Below are 24,745 nucleotides of genomic sequence, written 5' to 3'. Positions count from 1 at the left end.
ACATAATACAAGGTTTAAAATAATGATTGTAAAATACATAACTTGTATTTATATAACGCCTTTAACGTAGTAAAACATCCTAAGGCGCTTCACAGGAGTGTTATGAGACAAAAAAATTGACACCGAGCTACATAAGGAGAAATTAGAGCAGGTGACTAAAAGCTTGGTCAAAGAGGTGGGTTTTAAGGAGTGTCTTAAAGAAGGAGAGAGAGGTAGAGAGATTTAGGGGGGGGGAATTCCAGAGGCACCGGAGAAGGTGCAAAAAAGATTTACAAGGATGAAATCAGAACTGAGAGGTTATACTCATCAGAAAAGGTTGAACATGGGGCTCTTTTCTCTAGAAAAGAGAAGGCTTGGGGTGACCTTGGATCTGATAGTGGATAGTCTAAGGGCTAAAGGGGGGCAGGAACTTAAGGCAGATAAATCCCCTGGAACTAATGGCTTGCATCCTAGGGTCTTAAGTAGTAGTAGCAGGGATTGTGGATGCATTGGTTGTAATTTACCAAAATTCCCTGGATTCTGGGGAGGTCCCAGCAGATTTGCAGTTTTCCAATGTAACGCCCCTATTTAAAAAAGGAGGCAGACAAAAAGCAGGAAACTATAGACCAGTTAGCCTAACATCTGTGGTTGGGAAAATGTTGGAGTCCATTTTTAAAGCAGTAGCAGGACATTTGGAAAAGCAAAATTCGCTCAGGCAGAGCCAGCATGGATTTATGAAAGGGAAGTCATGTTTGAAAAATTTGCTGGAGTTCTTTGAAGATGTAACAAACAGGGTGGATAAAGGGGAACCAGTGGATGTGGTGTATTTGGACTTCCAGAAGGCATTTGACAAAGTGCCACATAAAAGGTTACTGCACAAGATAAAAGTTCACGGGTTGGGGGTAATATATTAGCATGGATAGAAGATTGGCTAACTAACAGAAAACAGAGTCGGGATAAATGGTTCATTCTCTGGTTGGCAACCAGTAACTAGTGGAGTGCCGCACTAGTGCTGGGACCCCAACTATTTACAAGTTATATTAACGACTTGGAAGAAGGGACGGAGTGTAACGTAGCCAAGTTTGCTGACAATACAAAGATGGGAGGAAAAGCAATGTGTGAGGACACAAAAAATCTGCAAAAGGACAGACAGGCTAAGTGAGTGGGCAAAAATTTGGCAGATGTAGTATAATGTTGGAAAGTGTGAGGTCATGCACTTTGGCAGAAAAAAAAAATCAAAGAGCAAGTTATTATTTAAATGGAGAAAGATTGCAAAGTGCTGCAGTACAGCGGGACCAGGGGGTAGTTGTGCATGAAACACAAAAGAATAGTATGCAGATACAGCAAGTGATCAGGTAGGCCAATGGTATCTTGGCCTTTATTGCAAAGAGGATGGAGTAGAAAAGCAGGGAAGTCTTGCTACAGGTATTGGTGAGGCCACACCTGGAATACTGCGTGTAGTTTTGCTTTCCATATTTACGAATGGATATACTTGCTTTGGAGGCAGTTCAGAGAAGGTTCACTAGGTTGATTCCGGGGATAAGGGGTTTGACTTATGAGGAAAGATTGAGTAGGTTGGGCCTCTACTCATTGAAATTCAGAAGAATGAGAGGTGATCTTATCGAAACGTATAAGATTATGAGGGAGCTTGACAAGGTGGATGCAGAGAGGATTTTTCCACTGATGGGGGAAGACTAGAACTAGAAGGCATGATCTCAGAATAAGGAGCCGCCCATTTATAACAGAGATGAAGAGAAATTTCTTCTCTGAGGGTTGTTAATCTCGCTGCCTCAGAGAGCTGGGGAAGCTGGGACATTGAATAAATTTAAGTCAGAAATTGACAGTTTCTTAAACGATAAGGGATGCGGGCGGGGAAGTGGAGCTGAGTCCATGATCAGATCAGGCATGATCTTATTAAATGGTGGAGCAGGCTCGAGGGGCTCCTGCTCCTATGTTCTTACGTTCTAATAGAGGTCTTTAACATTATGAAAAGAAATGAGCTATACGTAGAGAAAATGCTTCCATTTCTCTTTACCCAGAGAGTAGTGAGAATGTGGAACTCACTATCACAATGAGTAGTTGAGAGGAATAGAATAGATGCATTTAAGAGAAAGCTAAATAAGCACATGATGGAGAAAGGAATAAAAGGATATAGTGATACGGCTAGACGAAGAGGGGTGGGAGGAGGTTCCTGCGGAGCATAAATGCCGGCATCGACCAGTTAGGACGAATGGCCTGTTTCTGCGTTACAGAATCGATGCAACAGATTCAAATTTGCACAAAGTTAGTGCAAGTGCTGAAATATAATGTGGCGATGAGCTGATGTGATATCCCCAGAGCATGGGCTCTCTGGGTGCCCGTGAAAGGGATGCACTGGCTTTGCCTTTACCTCTACAGTGTGATGAACTAGCAGATGTTCACTGAACAGAAGATGAATTTTTATTCCACAACTGTGCTAATAGTCTAAATTTCAGGATGGACAACAGCAGTTACAGTGCAAGTCTGGGGACAGTTGCATCTTGCTCTGAGGTGGCAGTCGTGTGATGTTCTACTCAAAATGCTTCTAATTAGTAAATTCAAAGCAAGAAATGAAAGCCCATCTCTGCAGTACCCCAATTCTCCCAAAGCCCCGCACATCCTCTGTAGTTTTATGCCTCGAAATAAATCCCAGCAGATTATTAACATTTCAATTGTGTTACCACACTGACCATAAGTGAAAGGAATTAGGGTGAAAGAAAAAGCATTCAAAACACTTAAATGTTCTGGAAAGGAACAGGATTGGGAGATCTATAAACATAGGCTGAGGAGTGTCAAGAAACTGATGAGGGCTGCAAAGAGGGATGATGAAGAAAACAGCTGGAAACATAAAGCACAAGAAAGCATTCTTCAAGTGCATCAGGATTAACAAAAGGAGCAAAGGGCTGACCCATTGAAATGGACAATGGAGAAGTGGTGTCCAAAGGTGGAAAAATTGCTGAAATATTTAATCGTTATTATTCAACAGTGTTCCCAATGAAATGGGGGAGAAATGCCAGAATTGGGGGTACAGTTTAAAGGTAAATGTAACCGGAAACATTTTAAAGTCATGAAAGGACATATTGGGGAGGTTGTTGAAGCTCAAGGCCGATGAGGCTCCTGGCTATGACACCTTCCCTCCCAGGTTTCGCAAGGAATTATTTCAAAGATTGCAAGTCGCCTTGTGGTCTTTTTTCGGTCGCTCGACTCAGGCCAAATCCCAGAGGACTGGAAGTAGCAAAACAAGAGTGAGGGATCTCGGAGTCTTACTTCCTCTGCTGCAAAAGTATTTGAAAGTATTATGAGGATAATATAAGGAAGCATTTCAAGGGGCATCCGCTAAATATTTAGGTGTTGCACTCAAATTATTATTCCCTCTGGTCAGTTTAGAAGTGCGTTTAATAAAATGACAATACCTGAAAATGTCCATACCCGACGGGGATTATAAACAAACTCACCTCCTGCAGACACTGTACATGCGATTTACTGTTGTTATTCGGAATGGCTCATTCTTCGACCTGGTCAGACTGTTACTAAGTGTGCCCAAGCCGAGGCGTTGGTAGTCACGGCAACAAGCTCGCTCTACCATGTGGCTCATGGTTGATTTATCTGATGATCTCATGGTGGTAGAAAGTGTCAGTGCGCTCTGCTCCATCTCCTCTGAAACTACAGAAAAGAAACAGTGTCAGGAGGAGTAAAGAACAGTGAAGGGGCACAACAGTAGCTTCACAAACAGACTCGCAGAGTGTAAGACAGGTGGGGAGCAGGAACATGAAGGCCGCATGGTCTGGTCTGACAGTGAGGGAGTACTGCACTGTTGGAAGGGCAGTGCAGCACTCCCTCAGTACGGCCCCACCTCCGACAGTGCAGCACTCCCTCGGTACTGACCCTCGACAGTGCAGCACTCCCTCGGTACTGACCCTCGACAGTGCAGCACTCCCTCGGTACTGACCCTCGACAGTGCAGCACTCCCTCGGTACTGACCCTCGACAGTGCAGCACTCCCTCGGTACTGACCCTCGACAGTGCAGCACTCCCTCGGTACTGACCCTCGACAGTGCAGCACTCCCTCGGTACTGACCCTCGACAGTGCAGCACTCCCTCGGTACTGACCCTCGACAGTGCAGCACTCCCTCGGTACTGACCCTCGACAGTGCAGCACTCCCTCGGTACTGACCCTCGACAGTGCAGCACTCCCTCGGTACTGACCCTCGACAGTGCAGCACTCCCTCGGTACTGACCCTCGACAGTGCAGCACTCCCTCGGTACTGACCCTCGACAGTGCAGCACTCCCTCGGTACTGACCCTCGACAGTGCAGCACTCCCTCGGTACTGACCCTCGACAGTGCAGCACTCCCTCGGTACTGACCCTCGACAGCGCAGCACTCCCTCGGTACTGACCCTCGACAGTTACTCGGCACAGATCGGCAGTCCCCGGTTACGTGGCACAGACCGGCAGTCCCCGGTTACGTGGCACAGACCGGCAGTCCCCGGTTACGTGGCACAGACCGGCAGTCCCCGGTTACGTGGCACAGACCGACAGTCCCCGGTTACGTGGCACAGACCGACAGTCCCCGGTTACGTGGCACAGACCGGCAGTCCCCGGTTACGTGGCACAGACCGGCAGTCCCCGGTTACGTGGCACAGACCGGCAGTCCCCGGTTACGTGGCACAGACCGGCAGTCCCCGGTTACGTGGCACAGACCGGCAGTCCCCGGTTACGTGGCACAGACCGGCAGTCCCCGGTTACGTGGCACAGACCGGCAGTCCCCGGTTACGTGGCACAGACCGGCAGTCCCCGGTTACGTGGCACAGACCGGCAGTCCCCGGTTACGTGGCACAGACCGGCAGTCCCCGGTTACGTGGCACAGACCGGCAGTCCCCGGTTACGTGGCACAGACCGGCAGTCCCCGGTTACGTGGCACAGACCGGCAGTCCCCGGTTACGTGGCACAGACCGGCAGTCTCCGATTAGCCGGCACAGACCGACAATCCCCGGTTAGCCGGCACAGACTGACAATCCCCGGTTAGCCGGCACAGACTGACAATCCCCGGTTACATGGCACAGACTGACAATCCCCGGTTAGCTGGCACAGACGGACAATCCCCGGTTACGTGGCACAGACCGACAGTCCCTGGTTACCCGGCACAGACTGAATACATACCGGAGATTTGGTCTTGGTGGTCACCATGCGCGGGAGCGGCTCGCTGGTCCCAGGTCGGGGGGGTGTACTTCTTCCTGGTAACGTACTGCCGCCCGATTGTCTTCTTCGCATTCTTCATGATAGTCTTGGACATGGTTCTGAACAGATTAAAATTGAAAGAAGTTGTGATTCAAAAGGGACTGATTCCTACTGATTATTGATATATGATTATTGTTTGGGAATTCATTGATAAGAACATAAGAAATAGGAGTAGGCCATTTGGCCCCTCGAGCCTGCTCCGCCATTCAATAAGATCATGGCTGATCTGATCATGGACTCAGCTCCACTTCCCTGCCCGCTACCCATAACCCTTTATTCCCTTATCGCTCAAAAATCTGTCTATCTCCGCCTTAAATATATTCAATGACCCAGCCTTCCACAGCTCTCTGGGGCATATTCCATAGATTTACAACCCTCAGAAGAAATTCCTCCTCATCTCAGTTTTAAATGGGCGGCCCCTTATTCTGAGACTATGTCCCTTAGTTTTAGTTTCCCTATGAGTGGAAATATCCTCTCTGCATCCACCTTGTCGAGCCCCCTCATTATCTTGCATGTTTCGATAAGATCACCTCTCATTCTTATGAACTTCAATGTGTCTAGGCCCAACCTACTCAACCCATCATCGCCAGAATCAACCTAGTGAACCTTCTCTGAACAGCCTCCAATGCAAGTACCTGTATATCCTTTCTTAAGGCAGCAAGTACCTGTATATCCTTCGTTAAGGCAGCAAGTACTTATATATCCTTCCTTAAGCATGCAGCTATTAACGAATATGATATAATTGGGATTACGGAGACATGGCTCCAGGGTGACCAAGGCTGGGAACTCAACATCCAGGGGTATTCAACATTCAGGAAGGATAGACAAAAAGGAAAAGGAGGTGGGGTAGAGTTGATGGTTAAAGAGGAAATTAACGCAATAGTAAGGAAGGACATTAGCTTGGATGATGTGGAATCTGTATGGGTAAAGCTGCGGAATACCAAAGGGCAGAAAATGCTAGTGGGAGTTGTGTACAGACCACCAAACAGTAGTAGTGATGTTGGGGAGGGCATCAAACAAGAAATTAGGAATGTGTGCAATAAAGTTACAGCAGTTATCATGGGCGACTTTAATCTACATATAGATTGACTAACCAAACTGATAGCAATACGGTGGAGGAGGATTTCCTGGAGTGTATTAGGGATGGTTTTCCAGACCAATATGTCAAGGAATCAATTAGAGGGCAGGCCATCCTAGACTGGGTGATGTGTAATGAGAAAGGACTAATTAGCAATCTTGTTGTGCGAGGTCCCTTGGGGAAGAGTGACCATAATATAGTAGAATTCTTCATTAAGATGGAGAGTGACACAGTTAATTCAGAGACTAGGGTCCTGAACTTAAGGAAAGGCAACTTCGATGGTATGAGACATGAAGTGGCTAGAACAGACTGGCAAATGATACTTAAAGGGTTGATGGTGGATAGGCAATGGCAGACATTTAAAGATCACATGGATGAACTTCAACAATTGTACATCCCTGTCTGGAGTAAAAATAAAATGGGGAAGGTGGCTCAACCTTGGCTAACAAGGGAAATTAGGAATAGTGTTAAATCCAAGGAAGAGGCATATAAATTGGCCAGAAAAAGCAGCAAACCTGAGGACTGGGAGAAAGTTAGAATTCAGCAGAGGAGGACAAAGGGTTTAATTAGGAGGGGGAAAATAGAGTACGAGAGGAAGCTTGCTGGGAACATAAAAACTGACTGAAAAAGTTTCTATAGATATGTGAAGAGAAAAAGATTAGTAGGTCCCTTGCAGTCAGAATCAGGTGAATTTATAATGGGGAACAAAGAAATGGCAGACCAATTGAACAAATACTTTGGTACGAAGGAAGACACAAATAACCTTCCGGAAATACTAGGGGACCGAGGGTCTAGCGAGGAGGAGGAACTGAAGGAAATCATTATTAGTCAGGAAATTGTGTTAGGGAAATTGATGGGATTGAAGGCCGATAAATCCCCAGGGCCTGATAGTCTGCATCCCAGAGTACTTAAGGAAGTGGCTTGAGAAAGTGTGGATGCATTGGTGATCATTTTCCAACAGTCTATCGACTCTGGATCAGTTTCTATGGACTGGAGGGTAGCTAATGTAACCCCACTTTTTAAAAAAGGAGGGAGAGAGAAAACAGGGAATTATAGACCGGTTAGCCTGACATCAGTAGTGGGGAAAATGTTGGAATCGATTCTTAAAGATGAAATAGCAGCGTATTTGGAAAGCAGTGACAGGATCAGTCCAAGTCAGCATGGATTTATGAAAGGGAAATCATGCTGGACAAATCTTTTAGAATTTTTTGTGGATGTAACTAGTAGAGTGGACAAGGGAGAACCAGTGGATGTGGTGTATTTGGACTTTGAAAAGGCTTTTGACAAGGTCCCACACAAGAGATTAGTGTACAAAATTAAAGCACATGGTATTGGGGGCAATGTTTTGACATGGATAGAGAACTGGTTGGCAGACAGGAAGCAGAGAGTCGGGATAAATGGGTCCTTTTCAGAATGGCAGGCAGTGACTAGTGGGGTGCCGCAGGGTTCAGTGCTGGGACCTCAGCTATTTACAATATACATCAATGATTTAGATGAAGGAATTAATTGTAATATCTCCAAATTTGCAGATGACACTAAGCTGGGTGGCGGTGTGAGCTGTGAGGAGGATGCTAAGAGGCTGCAGGGTGACTTGGACAGGTTAGGTGAGTGGGCAAATGCAGTATAATGTGGATAAATCTGAGGCTATCCACTTTGGCGGCAAAAACAGGAAGGCAGAATATTCGTTATCATCATCATCATAGGCAGTCCCTCGGAATTGAGGAGAATTTGCTTCCACTCCCAAAGTGAGTTCTTTGATGGCTGAATAGTCTGATACGAGAGTCACAGACCCCGTTACAGGTGGGACAGACATTAGTCGAGGGAAGCTGTCGGTGGAGCTGGTTTGCCACGCACTCCTTCCGCTGCCTGCGCTTGGCCTCTTCATGCTCTCGAAGAGCTCAACGCCCTCCCGGATGGACTTTCGCCACCTCGGGGGGTCTGCGGCCAGGGTCTCCCAGGTGTCAGTGGCGATGTCGCACTTTACCAGGGAGGCTTTGAGAGTGTCCTTCTAACGTTTCCGGTCTTCCTTTGGCTCGTTTATCATGAAGGAGTCTCATGTCTGGCATGTGGCCTGCCCAGCGAAGCTGATCGAGTGTGGTCAGTGCTTCAATACTGGGGATGTTAGCCTGGTTGAGGACAATGATGTTGGTGTGCCTGTCCTCCCAGGGGATTTGCAGGATCTTGCAGAGACATGGTTGGTGATATATCTCCAGCGACTTGAGGTGCCTTCTATACATCGTCCATGCCTCAGATCCATACAGGACGGTGGGTATTACTACAGATCTGTAGACCATGAGTTTGGTGGTAGATTTGAGGGCCTGGACTTCAAACACTCTTTTCCTCAGACGGCCGAAGGCTGCGATGGTGCACTGGAGACAATGCTGAATCTCCGCATCAATGTCTGCCTTTGTTGATAAGAGGCTCCCGAGATATGGGAAATGGTCCACGTTATCCAGGATCTTGATGATTGGAGGGCAGTGCTGTGCGGCGGTGACAGGCTGGTGGAGGACTTTTGTCTTACAGATGTTAAGCGTAAGACCCATGCTTTCATATGCCTCAGTGAAACATATTATCTGAATGGCGACAGATTAGGAAAAGGGGATGTCATGGTACATCAGTCATTGAAAGTTGGCATGCAGGTACAGCAGGCGGTGAAGGCGGCAAATGGCATGTTGGCCTTCATAGCTAGGAGATTTGAGTATAGGAGCAGGGAGGTCTTACTGCAGTTGTACAGGGCCTTGGTGAGGCTACACCTTGAAGAGTGTGTTCAGTTTTGGTCTCCTAATCTGAGGAAGGACGTTCTTGCTATCGAGGGAGTGCAGCAAAGGTTCACCAGACTGATTCCTGGGATGGCAGGAATGACATATGAGGAGAGACTGAATCGACTGGGCCTATATTCACTGGAGTTTAGAATGAGACGGGATCTCATAGAAACATAAAATTCTGACGAGATTAGACAGGTTAGAAGCAGGAAGAATGTTCCCGATACTGGGGGAGTTCAGAACCAGGGGTCACAGTCTAAGGATAAGGGGTAAGCCATTTAGGACTGAGATGAGGAGAAACTTCTTCACTCAGAGAGTGGTGAACCTGTGGAATTCTCTACTGCAGAAAGATATTGAGGCCAGTTCATTAGATATATTCAAGAGGGAGTTAGATATGGCTCTTACGGCTTAAGGGATCAAAAGGTGTGCGTGTGCGTGCATGAGAGAGAGAGAGAGAGAGAGAGAGAGAGAGAGAGAGAGAGAGAGAGAGAGAGAGAGAGAGAGAGAGAGAGAGAGATGGAACACGCTTTACAGCTTAGTAATCTATCAGAAGTCAGCCTTAAATTGAAAGCACACCAATCGGGGGGGGGGGGGGGGGAAAGAGTGTATAGTGAAGGCCTGAGGAGCACACCCCTGGTAAATGTACAGAGGGGGCGGGGGCAGACAGAGGGCGGGGGGGGGGGGGGGGGTGCGCAGACAGAGGGCGGGGGAGACAGAGGTGTGAGATGGAATGGGAAACGGGACAGGGCAGATAGAGAGCATGTTTGTGAGTGTGCAGACACCAGGCTCAGTTGTGATCAATGTACCCTCTTTTTTTCCTTCCTGTGTGCAGTCCCTTTAAGTGTCTGCACGGCCCATACAATTGCGGGGTTTCTTCCATGTAAAGGCCAGTGAGCGGTCTGCGCATGACCTGCAGCGGCTGCAAAGCTTAGTGAGAACGTTTGAAAGTGATGTCCCCAACACTCACTGCTTGGACTCAAGGCTAAAGAATGTGTATTTGGGTGAGACACAACAGCAAAAAGGCAGCTATAAGAACGGAGCCCCAGCAAGCAGTCAGTTCCTTGAGGATAGGGGGGGAATAAAAAGAAATTGATAAAAGTATCATGCACATTAAATTATTGGGCTCAAGTCTGAGTGGAACGATACACCTATACTTTGCTGCAGGGCAGGAGTCGCGGTGTTTCTCTCGACATGTTATGCACCATTTACCCTCACCAGCCAGCACAGGCAGGGACCCTGTTGCCAGGGGTCTGACTGGGTGTCAGGGGATGTCGAGCAGGTGATGAGCTCATCGATCTCCAGGTGCCAACATCTGAAATCAGAGGAGGTTAAGACCTGGTGGCACACCGCACCGAAGCATAATCGGCAGGACCATATCCCCACTATTGAAAGCTGCCTTGCTATCTGTGTCTGTAAGTGTACCCACACACCTCCCAGGCTCACCTCAGCGATGGGTTCTTCTCCTTCTGCTTGGGCTCCAGGACTAGTTTAGGCGACTGGCCTACAGTGAATGCAAAGGTGCTGTGCACGTGCTGTGGGTATCTCAGCTTGTGGATGTTCTTCCGAAATATTTCCACCATCTCAGATGCCACCTCATCATCAAATGCAATCTTCATCAACTGTTGGGAAGCAAAAAGCAACATTGGGCTCCAAGTCTGAGTGGAACCACGCACCTATACTTTGCTGCAGGGCAGGAGTCGCAGTGTTTCTCTCAACATGTTACACACCATTCACCCTCACAAGCCAGCACAGGCAGGGAACCTGTTGCCAGGGGTCTGACTGGGTGTCAGGAGATGTAGAGCACGTGATGAGCCTGGTCTTGGGATTTATTTTGTCTGGAATGAGAGACAACACCTGGAGGGTGTGTGGTAACCCCTGCTGAGGGGTTTTTCTAGAAATAATATGAACCTCGCTGACGTGGTTCAGTGTATACCGTGGAATGCTGGGAGGGAGCCAGCTGTTTTGGCAAGTTTTCTAAATACAAGACTTTTTCCTGTTAATTTTCTCACTTAATCGCATCTCCTTGCAGCACACACCATTGAGACATGGGGGCAAATGATTGGCTCACCCGCCCCTACCCAATCTGGACACAAGCTATGAGGTTTATCTCTTGAGGGGGCTCATTGAGAAAGAGTTCAATGGACAAATAGATTAAAGCCAAACAAACTTCAAATGGAGATGCCAGATAAAATGAGGGAAAACAATACGGAAGGAAATCATTAGGAATATGGAAAGTATGGTGAAGAGGCGAGAAGGGAGATTGCTTAAATTAAATTGAGAGTAGAACAAGGGGCCAAAGGATCAAATCAGTAAAGGACAAATATTAAAGATTTTATTCACAGTGCTCAACACATGGAATGGACCCCCAGCAGAGAATGGAAATCCTGAATCCTTTAAGAAACACTTAGATGTGACAAATGTGGGGACTTTAGGGTCGTTCTGGATGGATGAAGATGGTCTGAATGGCCTTCCTTATCCATGAATACCTTGTGATACAATACATGTGTAGCCAGACCTCCCAGTTTATGGACACTAACGATTGTAAAGCAGACTCTTCAGGATAAGAGGTCAATGAGTGCTGTCCAATGGTTTCTGTGACTCTTACCTGAAAAGTGGAGGAACGCAATTGGAGCCAGTCCTGGACATCCTGGTCTGTGCGCGAATGCAGGCTAATCTTCTTCTCTTTGGTGAAAGAGGCGACAGGGAACGACCGAATCACAGTCTGCTCCCCAGCTGACAACATGGAAAGAGAAGATTAACACTACTCCAGAAATACAGGGCTTCCTCACACGAATACAGAAAAACAGGCATACTTTTCCCTAATCCAGAAATAGACACCCCTTACCCTAATCCAGACACCTCTTACACTAATCTGGAAATACAGGCACCCCTTACCCTAATCCAGAAATACAGGGATCCGTTACAATGATCCAGAAATATAAGCACCACTTATATTAACCCAAACCCCTTGAGATACCAGCCTGTTACTCACTCTTGGTATCCGTTATTCTATATATTAACTTCCTGAACCCCTTGATTAGATTCCAGACTGCAACCCTCATACATGATGAGCAGTGTCAGGTATGTCTCCGATTCCTTACCTAGTGTTTCAGTGGGTGCACCTTTGAAGATGATGCGGTAGCTGGTGACAAAAATGGCACCCTCTGCTGGGAGGATGCGGGGGCCTCCCTGGGAACCTCCCACTGATTCCTCTCGTCCATCAGGCATCAGGAATACGCGCAGCCCTTCCATTATCAGCTCCTCCCCAATCAGCAGAGTGGGGCGTAGAAGTTTCGGCTGAAGACAGAACCAAGTGAGAGAGAGAAAAGGAATCATTAACAAAAAGAAATTAAATTTGTGACATACAAAGGAGCTACCTCTAAACCCCTCAGTTCCACCCTCGATACTCAATTCTACAGGATCTCAAGGCACATCATCTATAGAAATATTATGAATTTCTCCTCAATTTTGATCTGTAATATTTCAGTGAGGATTACTTGGTACGAACGTTGCCAATAGTAGAACCTGTAATGACTGGCACAGTTGTATGGAGGGACAAGCAGCTCACCTTCTGAATGGGGGGCAGGCACTTGCTTTCTCGATGAACAGCATCCAACGTCTCGATGTGCATCTGCACAATGTCTGCAGAATAAACATAAAAATACATTGGAACATAAAAACTGAAGTCAAGAACAATCATTCAGCACATTAGATCGAGGGGTGGAATGAGGCAGATAAAGAGAGACTGATTCCACTGGTTGAGGGGTCTGGAACAAAGCGATACGGATACAGGTATCAGATTTAGGACAGAGAGCAGGACAAACTATTTTATTTGTACACTGAGGGTTGCGAGTCTGTGAAATGCACAACCAGAGATACTGATAAAAGCAGAGACCAAGTCAACATTTAAGAATAAGTTAGATAGCTGGTTGCGAAAATGCCCCTCTGCACTGTCCCATCAAACACTAAATACAGTCACTAACGTTCCCACTTTATCCAGATCGAAACTGTCCCTGTCCACCGATGGAGCTTCTCCGTCCAGCAATAAACTGGACAAAAGTACAGTACGGGTTAGATACAGACGAAAGCTCCCTCTACACTGTCCCATCAAACACTCCCAGGGCAGGTACAGCACAGGTTAGATACAGACTAAAGCTCCCTCTACGCTGTCCCATCAAACACTCCCAGGGCAGGTACAGCACGGGTTAGATACAGACTAAAGCTCCCTCTACGCTGTCCCATCAAACACTCCCAGGGCAGGTACAGCACGGGTTAGATACAGACTAAAGCTCCCTCTACACTGTCCCATCAAACACTCCCAGGGCAGGTACAGCACGGGTTAGATACAGACTAAAGCTCCCTCTACGCTGTCCCATCAAACACTCCCAGGGCAGATACAGCACAGGTTAGATACAGACTAAAGCTCCCTCTACGCTGTCCCATCAAACACTCCCAGGACAGGTACAGCACGGGTTAGATATAGACTAAAGTTCCCTCTACCCTGTCCCAAACAGTTTATTGCTGGACGGGGAAGCTCCATCAGTGGACAGGGACAGGGACAGGGACAGTTTAGTTCTGGATAAAGTGGGAACATTAGTGACTGTATTTAGACAGCCAAGCAGCACCCATGGTCCTGAGCCCTCTCCACAGGGAGGCTGTGGATTGGCCCAGACAGGAAATGTCAGCTTACCTGGTAAATTGGCGTGAAGTGCTTTCAAGTGGTCATTACTGACACCACTCTCTGTGCACACTTTATCCACAAATCTGTTGATGAATCGAACCACCGAGTTTGCCACATCAGAAGTCTCCGCATCCTCAAACCCACTTTCAGTATCGTAACTCTCGGCCACACTGCCTGCAATACTGTAGGACGGAGGGGGTCAATCAGGGCAGAGCGTGGAATCCCACAACAGCATCACAGACCAGCAATTACAGTTAGAAAACAGGATCACCCAACACAAGCTAATGTAACCCACACAGATGATAGACCAGTTGGTAAATCTGGCGCAGAATACTTCAGGCAATTCCCTCTGAACTGCACAAAGTGCTTCAATAGTCTTTCACTGTCTTCTGAGACTATTATTTTCACACTCTACGATCACAGGTTGGGCTTTCAGTGTCTCTCTGTGAGTGACCGTTAACACAGGCTGGGGTTTCTCTGTCTCTAACTGACCATTAGCACAGGCTGGGGTTTCTGTCGCTCCGAGTGACCACTAGCACAGGCTGGAGTTTCACTGTGTTTGAGTGACCACCAAGAAACATTGATAAAGTGAGTGACTGTGGTCCTGACCTGTTTGTTACAAAGCTGTTGCTGACACTCTCCATGTCTCCAATGGCTGTAGAGCGAAGCAGCCGATTCTTGCTCGTGTCGAGTGGCAGGAGAAGGTAGGTGAGACGATTGCCGTAGTGAATGGCTTGACTGTACACTGTGCTCTCCTCTTTATCAATCAGTTCTTGCTGCTTCTCTTTGCTGTGGGTTGGCCACATGCGTAACTGTTCTGCTGCCACTTCCAGTGCTGATCTCTGCTGCTTCTCGATGTCAACACAACCCTTCAGAAACACAAAAGGCTGAATGCTCACAGCAACAGTCTGTGCAATTTTTCACCGCCCGAACATACTACACATTTATACAACTACACAGCTCTTTCCTTGTTGTTAACATCCTTCCTCTTGTGTCTGGGGTTTCACAGTCTGTGAATGACCGCCAGCACGGGCTGGGGTTTCAGTGACCGCCAGCACGGGCTGGGGTTTGGCTGTCCGTGAGCACAGGGTGGGGTTTGGCTGTGAGTGACTTCTCTCTGTCAGTGAGCTGAACATGAATAACATGAAGCCCGGTATTTGGCCAAGGAACTATTGATTAAAGCTGCATAAAGACAAGTTTTAAGAAGAGGGTCAGAGCACAGAATCAAGGGGATAACGTAAAGTCCATCAAAGCCCTGGTTAGGCTCCAGCGGTCAGTGAAACGGTCTCAGTGAGCGTAAATCAGATTGTGGTGATCAGCGATTCTCTGGCCGGACGTAGTGACCATCTGGGACCGCCCCCCCCCCCACCACCCCCCAGGGACGATTGGGATCCCCCCCGCCCCCAGTGTCCATGAGGGAACTCCCGACACTTAAGTGTCCCTTGGGGACCACCCCCCGCTCTGTGATCATCGGGGGCTCCCCCCCCACTCCGTGATCATCAGGGACTCCCCGCCACTCCGTGACCACCCTCCACTCCGTGATCATCAGGGACTCCACCCCTCCCCACTCCGTGATCATCAGGGACTCCCCCCCCATTACTTACAGTTTCTGAGAAATCATCACCATCGATTTCCAAGTACAATGCTCGGATATGGTTCTGTACATCGGTGTAAAACATGGCCTCCCAGAACTGGAGGTTGGTCCACACCAGGTGCTCCTGTACACAGCTGTAAGCGAATTGTGTGACACCGGAGCCCAGCTTCTGCAAATAGTGAAGATCTGGTTAAAGTCTGTGTGTAATTATCGGGTCAGTGTTCCGATCAATACAATTGTTAAATGCACAGTTAACACCAACAAACAACTTGCATTAACACAGCACCTTTAATGGAGTAAAACAGATAAACTATTGCATACTTTGTTTTCTGGCAGCAAATATAAATGGAACTATAAATTACTACCAACAGATCGGAATAGACCTCCCCGTGCTGTCCTGTGTTTGTGTACAGGTCTCCCCGTGCTGTCCTGTGTTTGTGTACAGGTCTCCCCGTGCTGTCCTGTGTTTGTGTACAGGTCTCCCCGTGCTGTCCTGTGTTTGTGTACAGGTCTCCCCGTGCTGTCCTGTGTTTGTGTACAGGTCTCCCCGTGCTGTCCTGTGTTTGTGTACAGGTCTCCCCGTGCTGTCCTGTGTTTGTGTACAGGTCTCCCCGTGCTGTCCTGTGTTTGTGTACAGGTCACTCTGCGCTGGCCTGTGTGCGCGCGTGGTCGTTCTGTACGTTTCTGAGGGTATACTTACTCTGCAGAAGGCTGTAACCAGTGGGAGTAGAGCCGCAGCAACGATATGTTCATCCAATGGTGTGCAATCCTGTAAAAATAAAAAACTTAATTCAAGTTACTGTACCTTTGCAGTACTAACCGTGCGGAGTCTGTGAACCCCCGCCCCCGCGATCCGTCCTGCCGCGTCCGTGACCCGTCCCTCCCCCGCAGCGCCTGTGATTCCCCCCCCCCCCACTTTCCTGGTCTGTGACCCTTCTCCCCCACCGAGTCTGTGACCTGCTCAAGGTGGTGGGTTTGCAATGGGGGTGGAGGAGAGGTGGTGGTGCAAGAGGGAGGCAGAGGAAATGAGGGACGGGGTGAGAGAATGTACTGCCTGAAAGGGTTGTGGAAGCAGATTCAATAGCAACTTGGATAAATACTTGAAAAGCACACATTTACAGAGCTATGGAGAAGGAAAACGGCAGTGGGACTTATTGGAAAGTTCTTTTAGAGAGCTGGCATAGACACGTTGGGTCAAATGGTCTCCTTCTGTGCTGTATGATTCTATGACAGGGCAAAAGAGTGCTTTTGTTTGTATAACGTTAATTCATTTATAAAACAACACAAGGTGAACACTGATCCAAATTTGTCTGACCTGGAAGAGGAAGGGGAGGAAGAGGAAGGGAGAAAGTCAAGGATCAGCTACATGCAGCTGTTTGTGAAGAAGATTGGTCACCACAATACCTGCAGTGCACAGTTCATCATCCGGACAATGTAGTCGAACTGCTGGTGGTCGAGGACAGCTCTATTTTGCAGAACGTGTGAATTCAGCTCCTGGGTGAGGCACTGTCGAGCAGCACGTCCCTTCAGTGCTCTTAACATGGCAGGTAGCAGCTGTACAGAGACAACAGATTCATAAATATTCCGATAAAAATTCATCATTCATAAAGAACACCTGCACTTTAAACAACTGTTCCCAGCTAGAGGCAAAGCTGCCTCTCCAAGACATTGCAGAGTGAGCTTTTCTCAGAGCCTCACTTACACATTTTCACCCTCGCAACAGCACAGGTTAGATACAAAGTAAAGCTCCCTCTACACTGCTCCATCAATTACTCCCAGGGCAGGTACAGCACGGATTCGATACAGAGTAAAGCTGCCTCTACACTGTCCCATCAAACACTCCAAGGACAGGTACAGCACGGATTCAATACAGAGTAAAACTCCCTCTACACTGTCCCATCAAATATTCCCAGGGCAGGTACAGCACGGGTTAGATACAGAGTAAAGCTCCCTCTACACTGTCCCATTAATATACTTCAGCCACCAATCTTGTCATGCCCAAGTGAGACATTTCCCCATTGGCTTCACCAGTTGTTCCAGTGTCTCTATATGCATGAGATCACGCATTTTCTTGTAAACGGTGCAAATGAGGGGCAGTGTTCTGTATGAGTGCCAAGCCCAGCAGCAGCTAAGAATCATTAGACACCACAACGTGGTTAATTATTGGACAGGGTGAAGCACAATTAGATAACAGAATATAAATCTACCTTTTTGGCTTCTAACATTTTGTTCTCAAATATGTAGGCAATGCAATTCCTGACGACCTCTAACCTTCGAGCACTGTTGGTGAGGACAATACCATTTCGATCGATGATGGCAGCTATAGAAAAGAAAAAATCTTTAAGGAACCGCTCAGTCAACTGAGCTTCTACCAGCATTCCCCCGCCCTTTTGCCCCTTCCGTTGCTCTCTCGCTCCTCGACCACCCTCCCCATCCCCTCTCCCCCGCCCTCACCCCCCCCCCCCCCCCAAACCCTCTCACAGCTCCTCCAGCCCCATTTCCCATTTTATGGCTTTATCTATCTACACTCTCACTTGCAGGGTAGTCAGTATTTTAATCCCCAGGTCTCCCTGTTCATTCACACCTTGCAATGCCTCTCCATTGGGTGTATCCTCCCATTCCTTGTTCTTCCTCCCAAAATGTATTAGCTTTCATTATCCACATTGGACTACCTCTGCCTGCCCATTCTGCTAACCTGTGTCCTCAATCTTTCACAGTCCCCTCGTGGTTTGCTAAACCTCTCCCTTTGTGCCATCAGATAATGTCAGTATCATGCTCCCTGTGCCCAAATCATCTGTATACAGTCGCCAAGAACAGCAGTGGGCCAGCACTAGCCAAGCTCCCGAGCACACTCACCGCTTGGAGGTCCCATGGGCACCATGCATTTCATCTCGGCTTTAACCGCAGGCGGAACATTCTTCAGTTTGGCAGTTGCCTGGTCGATGATCCACTGCACTGTGCCCTCATCCAGGTGAGGGAAGGTGTTGTGCTGCAACCGCAGGTGCGAGCCCTCGGTTGGTTTCTGTATTTTGTGCATTGCGACTGCTGGGTAAGGGTTCTCCTGTTCGAAGGAGAGATGAAATGATGACCTGAGGATTCCTCAGCTGGCAGCACTCATACTTATTACAGGTACTCCAGGCTCACACGTACTCTGAATCTCACACACGAAAGCCAAAACAAAAAAGAAAATGTGCAGGCTGCTGTATTCCACAGCTCCCCATTTACTTAGAAACACAAAAATCTGCAAATGAAGCTTCTTTGTCAAGCTCTTAGTGCGTGCGTCAATGGATAAATAGTCCTACAGCTAAAAGGATAAACTAAACTTCCTTCACAACACCCAAAAAATACCAATGAAATCCCGACTTTAAATTACAAAGTCCATATCTGAGCAAGCCAAAAGCTCACAGCTAAACACTGAAATGATCGAATGCAATCAAGTAAGCTCTCTAGATCCTCTCCCATGGCTACATGTTAGAGATCACATGCTGAGTAGCTGTTATCGAAGCTAGCGATTTCTAATTGGGGACGTACGTTCCTGTGAAGCTGTTCGGATATTTCCTTCACGTGTCTCAGAACGCGCTGCGGGTTTCCCTCATCCAATCGTATTCTCTCGATTTCATTCGCAACCAACTGTAAACACAAACAGGAGACATTTACTGTCATCACCATTCATCACAGTCTGAATCCAACATCAGATACAAGCGCAGCACTGAGTCACGGACACTTGTGACTGACTCACAGGGCAGCCTCTATGGTCGCCCTCACAACGGGGCAGGGGTCAGGCAGGGCCTCACTCTGGTGGGGGGGAAAATCATCAGGCAGGCTCGTCCTCTGGCACTCTGGTGGAGGGGGGGGGGGGGGGAGAGAATCATCAGGCAGGGTCGTCCTCTGGCACTGGTGGGGAGGGGGGGCGAATCATCAGGCAGGGTCGTCCTCTGGCGGGGTGGGGGTTAGGCAGGGATGTCCTCTCGCACTCCAGGAGGCAGGGGAGTTCAGGCAGGGTCGCCCGCCCACACTTTATAGCCACCTGTTCTAGAGGGCAATGATTGAGACCAGGGTGTAAGCCCATCTATAAATCTGCTCTCAGCTTGGAGTGGGGCAGTGCAGGGAGTGGGAACAGTAATAAAAATCAGGGCCTCAAACAAACTGTGGTGCTATTGGTGATAAATAATCTGAGATTCACAGGCCAAGCATTGGACAGTCCCCGTGGTCACTCTCGGACTCCGAGAGACACAGACCCTGCATTGGACAGTCCCTGTGGTCACTCTTGGACTCCGAGAGACACAGACCCTGCATTGGATAGTCCCTGTGGTCACTCTGACTCCGAGAGACACAGACCCTGCATTGGACAGTCCCTGCGGTCACTCTGACTCCACGTCACGATCTCTGTGTTGGACACACCGAGCGGTCACATTCTGATTTAAGACTGATGGATCAATCTTGGATTACCTCATCGAACAAGTCACATGGTCGATACGGTGAGCCTCTTTCTGATATAAATCCAGCAAAGGCCATTCCTTCAAGAACTTTGGTGAGAAAGTCATCGTCTAACAACCCTCGTTGGGCCAAAAAGGCCACCTGCATGGCACAGAACATTCCACCAGTCACAAACAACCCCATCAAGCAGTTCCCAAAACAATCCCCACTTTTACCTTCAAGCTGCTCAAGTTACTTAGGATTGAATTGTTAAAATTGTAAACAATTCCAAAATAATCCAGAATCCTCACCACCATCGACTGCACTGTGATTACCCGTCTGTCACTCCCTGCACTGCGAACACCCATCTGTCACTCCCAGCACTGTGATCACTCCTGTCTCACTCACTGCACTGTGATCACCCGTCTGTCACTCCCTGCACTGTGATCACTCCTGTCTGTCACTCCCTGCACTGTGATCACTCCTGTCTCACTCCCTGCACTGTGATCACCTCTGTCTGTCACTCCCTGCACTGTGATCACCTCTGTCTGTCACTCCCAGCACTGTGATCACTCCTGTCTCACTCCCTGCACTGTGATCACTCCTGTCTGTCACTCCCTGCACTGTGATCACTCCTGTCTCACTCCCTGCACTGTGATCACCTCTGTCTGTCACTCCCTGCACTGTGATCACCTCTGTCTGTCACTCCCTGCACTGTGATCACCTCTGTCTGTCACTCTCTGCACTGTGATTACCTGTCTGTCACTCCCTGCACTGTGATCACTCCTGTCTCTAAACTAGCAGTGTGTCAGCTATCATTAACCCACTCCACATCTCCCTCCAGAATGTCCGTTCACTTGCGAACCATGAGCTTATCGTGGGCGATTGCATCAACATCATGGCCCTGATGGAAACTTGGCTGAAGGGTGATGGCACCTTACCCTTGAGTGAAGCATTCCCGCCTGGCTATACCTTCTACCATTTGCCCCGCCCAGACCGCTGTGGCTCTCATCACCAAATCACACCGTGGTTTGTCCCGCTATTCTTCCGGCACTTGCTCCTCCTTTTAGTATCTCACCTTATTCCACCCCTTTCACCTCTCATTTAAAATTCTTATTCTCTATCAGCCACCCATGCACCATAAAAATGTTATTACTGGGATATCTTCACTGCACTCCCACAGCCTTTATCCCGAGCGACTTCTCATCCTCAGTGATTTCAACTTCCATCTCAATTCATCATGCTCTCTCCTCAGAGTTCACTACCCTCCTATCCTCCCTTAATTTCTCCCTCCATGTAAACTCCCCAATTCACGGTCACCCCCCTCAACCATGCTATCTCTCGTCGCCTCGCTTACTCCCATCGCGTCAATCGCAGTCAAGGCCATCTCTGACCACTTCCTTGCATCGCTCTCCACCCATATCCCCCTTTCCCCTCACCCACTTCCTTCTGTGTCCGCCCCTGGAAGAAACTCTCACAACTGCACTTATGAGATCCCAACTGTCCAGCCTTTGGCCCTCTATTCACCGTGACATTTCTTCAGCTGTCGATTTGCTCAACCACACCCTCACCATCATTTGTGATGTCCTAGTCCCTATTAAAACAATTACTCTCTCTCACCCTGGCCGTTCCCCCTGGTACAACCCTCATCTACGCTCTGCTAAGTACAAGGGACGCAGATTAGAACGGATATGGCGGACAACTGGTTTAGCCAGTCACTGTCATATCTGGCTGAACCACAAAGCATTATCGGGTCCTGCTCTTGTCTGCCAAAATTGCTCACTATTCCAGAATCATTCTGGAATGCAAAGATAACCCGCGGCTTCTATGCTCTGCTGCTAACCATATTTTTAAACCCCTCTCCCGTCTCCTCACCCTCACCTCCGACAAGTGTGAGGAGCCCATGGACTTCTTTGTCTTTAAGACTGAGACCATCTGTTCAGCCACCTCTGCCACTTCCCTTCCTTCCCTCAGTCCACCGTGCCAAACTTCTTCTAAAGTCCCCCCCTGCCCTAGCCCTGAACTTACATCCTCCTCCAGTTTCTCTCCAATCTCCCCTCATGACCTCGCTGCGCTTATATTGTCCATGAGACCCACTTCCTGCTCCCTCGACCCTAGTCCCACTAAACTGCTGACCACCCAACTTCCTTTTCTGGCTCCGTTAGCTGACATTTTTAATGGTTCTCACTCCTCAGGTACTGTCCTTCTCGCCCTCAAATTTGCCATCATCACCCCACTCTTCAAAAAAAACGACCCTTTACCCCTCAGGGACCCCTGCAGAGTCTGCATTCAATCCCTTTCCACCAAACTGATATTCTAGCTTCTGGATGTACCCGACATACCTTGTGGAACCGAATGACTGGCTCTGGATGGATGCGAATGATTTGCAGACACCAGCGGTAACCCTGAAACAGTTGTGCAAACAAGCGCAAGAAGACAGCACGGATCTCCTTATCCTAGCAAAGCACACAGAGAGAGTTAGCTAGAATGATTACTTCAGAGAATCAGTTACATGGAATAAGTTTTTACACTTTCATTACAGCAACAATCACACATTGCAAACTAATAAACTGAAAAAAGTTATAATATTGTCAATGTCAGATAAGAGCTAACCAACCGTTTGATCAAATTCTGCGCATGTGAGGAGCCGCACCGCACGCGGGGATCACCGCCGTACCGTGCGCGGGGCGCGGGGATCACCGCCGTACCGTGCTCGGGGATCACCGCCGTACCGTGTGTGGGGCACGGGGATCACCGCCGTACCGTGCGCGGGGCGCGGGGATCACCGCCGTACCGTGCTCGGGGATCACCGCCGTACCGTGTGTGGGGCACGGGGATCACCGCCGTACCGTGCGCGGGGTGCGGGGATCATTGCCATACCGTGCGCGGGGTGTGGGGATCACCGCCGTACCGTGCGCGGGGTGTGGGGATCACCGCCGTACCGTGCGCGGGGTGTGGGGATCACCGCCGTACCGTGCGCGGGGTGTGGGGATCACCGCCGTACCGTGCGCGGGGTGTGGGGATCACCGCCGTACCGTGCGCGGGGTGCGGGGATCATTGCCATACCATGCTCGGGGATCACCGCCGTACCGTGCGCGGGGTGTGGGGATCACTGCCGTACCGTGCGCGGGGTGCGGGGATCATTGCCATACCGTGCTCGGGGATCACCGCCGTACCGTGCGGTGGGGTGTGGGGATCACTGCCATAACGTGCGGGGGGGTGTGGGGATCACCGCCATACCGTGGGCGGGGTGCGGGGATCATTGCCGTAACGTGCGGTGGGGTGTGGGGATCACCGCCATACCGTGCGGGGGGGTGTGGGGATCACTGCCATAACGTGCGGGGGGGTGTGGGGATCACCGCCATACCGTGGGCGGGGTGCGGGGATCATTGCCGTAACGTGCTCGGGGAGTGGGGCTATATAGTTCAACACCTGAGGCTTTGTTGAGTGCTGATCTGTATTGGTTGAGGGTTACGTCTACTAAGACTCCTAGGTGTCTTTAACTTCCTCAGCTATTTAAGCACCACTTATGTTGCCCATTTTCCCTTCCTATGAGCAGGATTCATTTTCATTTGCCATTGTTTTATCTGCTTACATATCTTGTCCAACACATTCTGTAATTTCGGAGTTGTGTCTTTTGATTCCAATGTTCCTCCTAGTTTGTCATCGGATGATAATTTCCATTGATTTTCTGAATCCAAGTCACTGATATAAATTAGAAACAGTCGTGGTCCCTGAGGCACCAAACTCAGTAGCCCGCCCCCCCCCCCCAGCCCATCCCAACATTGCACATTTAATAAGTACCTGTCATTTTCTACCCGAAAGCCAATTTCTTATCCATTCCCAAGTTTTACCCTGAATACCTACAGCTTACCGGTAATCTTTCATGGGAAACTTTATCAAATGCCTTTTGGAAGTTTAGGTACACAATATTTTCTCCTAACACTGTTTTCTATCTTTTAGCAAAATTCTATTCATAACTCAACTTTACCTTTAATACCATGGGCCTTAATCGAGGGAATAGACAGGCACTCTAAAATAGTGCAATAGTACCAAATACTGTGTTTCCCCAGGGTTCCAAAGTAAGAAATATCACAGAGCGAGTGCAAAAGGGAAAGGGGGCAAAGGAAGTGTGTTGATAAAATTAAACTGTTGGATATGAAGTGTGGCAGGATGGATAGGAAGTTGCTTAAAGGACAGAAACTGAAATGAAAAGTGAATGAATGATTTTTGAACTGTAGGGATGTAAATAGCGCTGTCCCCCAGGGGTCAGTGTTGGAACCAACATTTCCTCTAAGGGCCGGAGGTGCAGCACAGGCCGCTCACCAACTGTTGCTGCTGGAAAAGATACTACGCATGTGCAGCCCGCAGCAAATTTAAAGCGACCGCGTATGAAAAGAAAAAATTAGAGGGAACATTGGTTGGAACCAATGTTCTTTTCAATATATAGAAATAATCTGGACTTGGATATAGAGGGCACATGATCAAAATTTGCAGAGGACAAAAAATATAGCGAGGCTCGGTTAACTGTGAAGGACAGAGATGTCAGATGTCATCGAATGTGTTCCCCTGGCCAGCCTCCCATCTTCCACCCTCCGTAAACTTGAGCTTATCCAAAACACTACTGCCTGTATCCTAACTTACACCAAGTCCCTTTCACGCAGCATCCATGCTCGACATCGGCTCCTGGTCCAGTAAAGCCTCGAATTTAAAATTCTCGTCCTCAAATTCAAATCCCTCCATGGCCTTGGCCCCCTCCTTATCTCTATATCCTCCTCCAGCCCTACAACATTCCGAGATCGCGGTGCTCCTCCAATTCTGGCCTCTTGTGCATCCACAATTTTCATTGCTCTACCACTGGTGGTCGTGCATTCAGCTGCCCAGGCCTTAAGCTCGAATTCCCTCCCTAACCCTCTCTACCTCTCTCTCCTCCTTTAACACATTTCTTAAATCCTACCTCTTTGACAAAGCTTTTGGTT

At 48.6% G+C, this 24,745-nt stretch overlaps 1 protein-coding gene across 3 annotated transcripts in view; it reads right to left on the bottom strand.

The window, feature by feature from the left end:
* sbf1 (SET binding factor 1) overlaps positions 1 to 24,745 on the bottom strand; it is a 163,625-nt gene that overhangs the window by 27,751 nt on the left and 111,129 nt on the right. For all 3 annotated transcript variants that reach the window (XM_070897292.1, XM_070897293.1, XM_070897294.1), the window contains exons 11-26: positions 22,109 to 22,222; positions 19,800 to 19,928; positions 18,882 to 18,980; positions 18,207 to 18,411; positions 17,558 to 17,670; positions 16,755 to 16,904; positions 16,051 to 16,119; positions 15,361 to 15,519; positions 14,366 to 14,625; positions 13,766 to 13,938; positions 12,644 to 12,717; positions 12,177 to 12,372; positions 11,681 to 11,808; positions 10,519 to 10,694; positions 5,158 to 5,294; positions 3,453 to 3,660 (exon numbers count right to left, since the gene is read on the bottom strand). In XM_070897292.1, coding sequence (XP_070753393.1) covers positions 3,453 to 3,660; positions 5,158 to 5,294; positions 10,519 to 10,694; positions 11,681 to 11,808; positions 12,177 to 12,372; positions 12,644 to 12,717; positions 13,766 to 13,938; positions 14,366 to 14,625; positions 15,361 to 15,519; positions 16,051 to 16,119; positions 16,755 to 16,904; positions 17,558 to 17,670; positions 18,207 to 18,411; positions 18,882 to 18,980; positions 19,800 to 19,928; positions 22,109 to 22,222 — 2,390 coding nt within the window. The remainder of the gene's footprint in view (positions 1 to 3,452; positions 3,661 to 5,157; positions 5,295 to 10,518; positions 10,695 to 11,680; positions 11,809 to 12,176; positions 12,373 to 12,643; positions 12,718 to 13,765; positions 13,939 to 14,365; positions 14,626 to 15,360; positions 15,520 to 16,050; positions 16,120 to 16,754; positions 16,905 to 17,557; positions 17,671 to 18,206; positions 18,412 to 18,881; positions 18,981 to 19,799; positions 19,929 to 22,108; positions 22,223 to 24,745) is intronic.

This window comes from Pristiophorus japonicus, chromosome 13 (assembly GCF_044704955.1).
Source record: "Pristiophorus japonicus isolate sPriJap1 chromosome 13, sPriJap1.hap1, whole genome shotgun sequence".
Lineage (NCBI taxonomy): Eukaryota > Metazoa > Chordata > Chondrichthyes > Pristiophoridae > Pristiophorus > Pristiophorus japonicus.
Note: the sequence above shows the minus strand (reverse complement) of the source record. Positions and strands in the feature narration are given on the sequence as shown.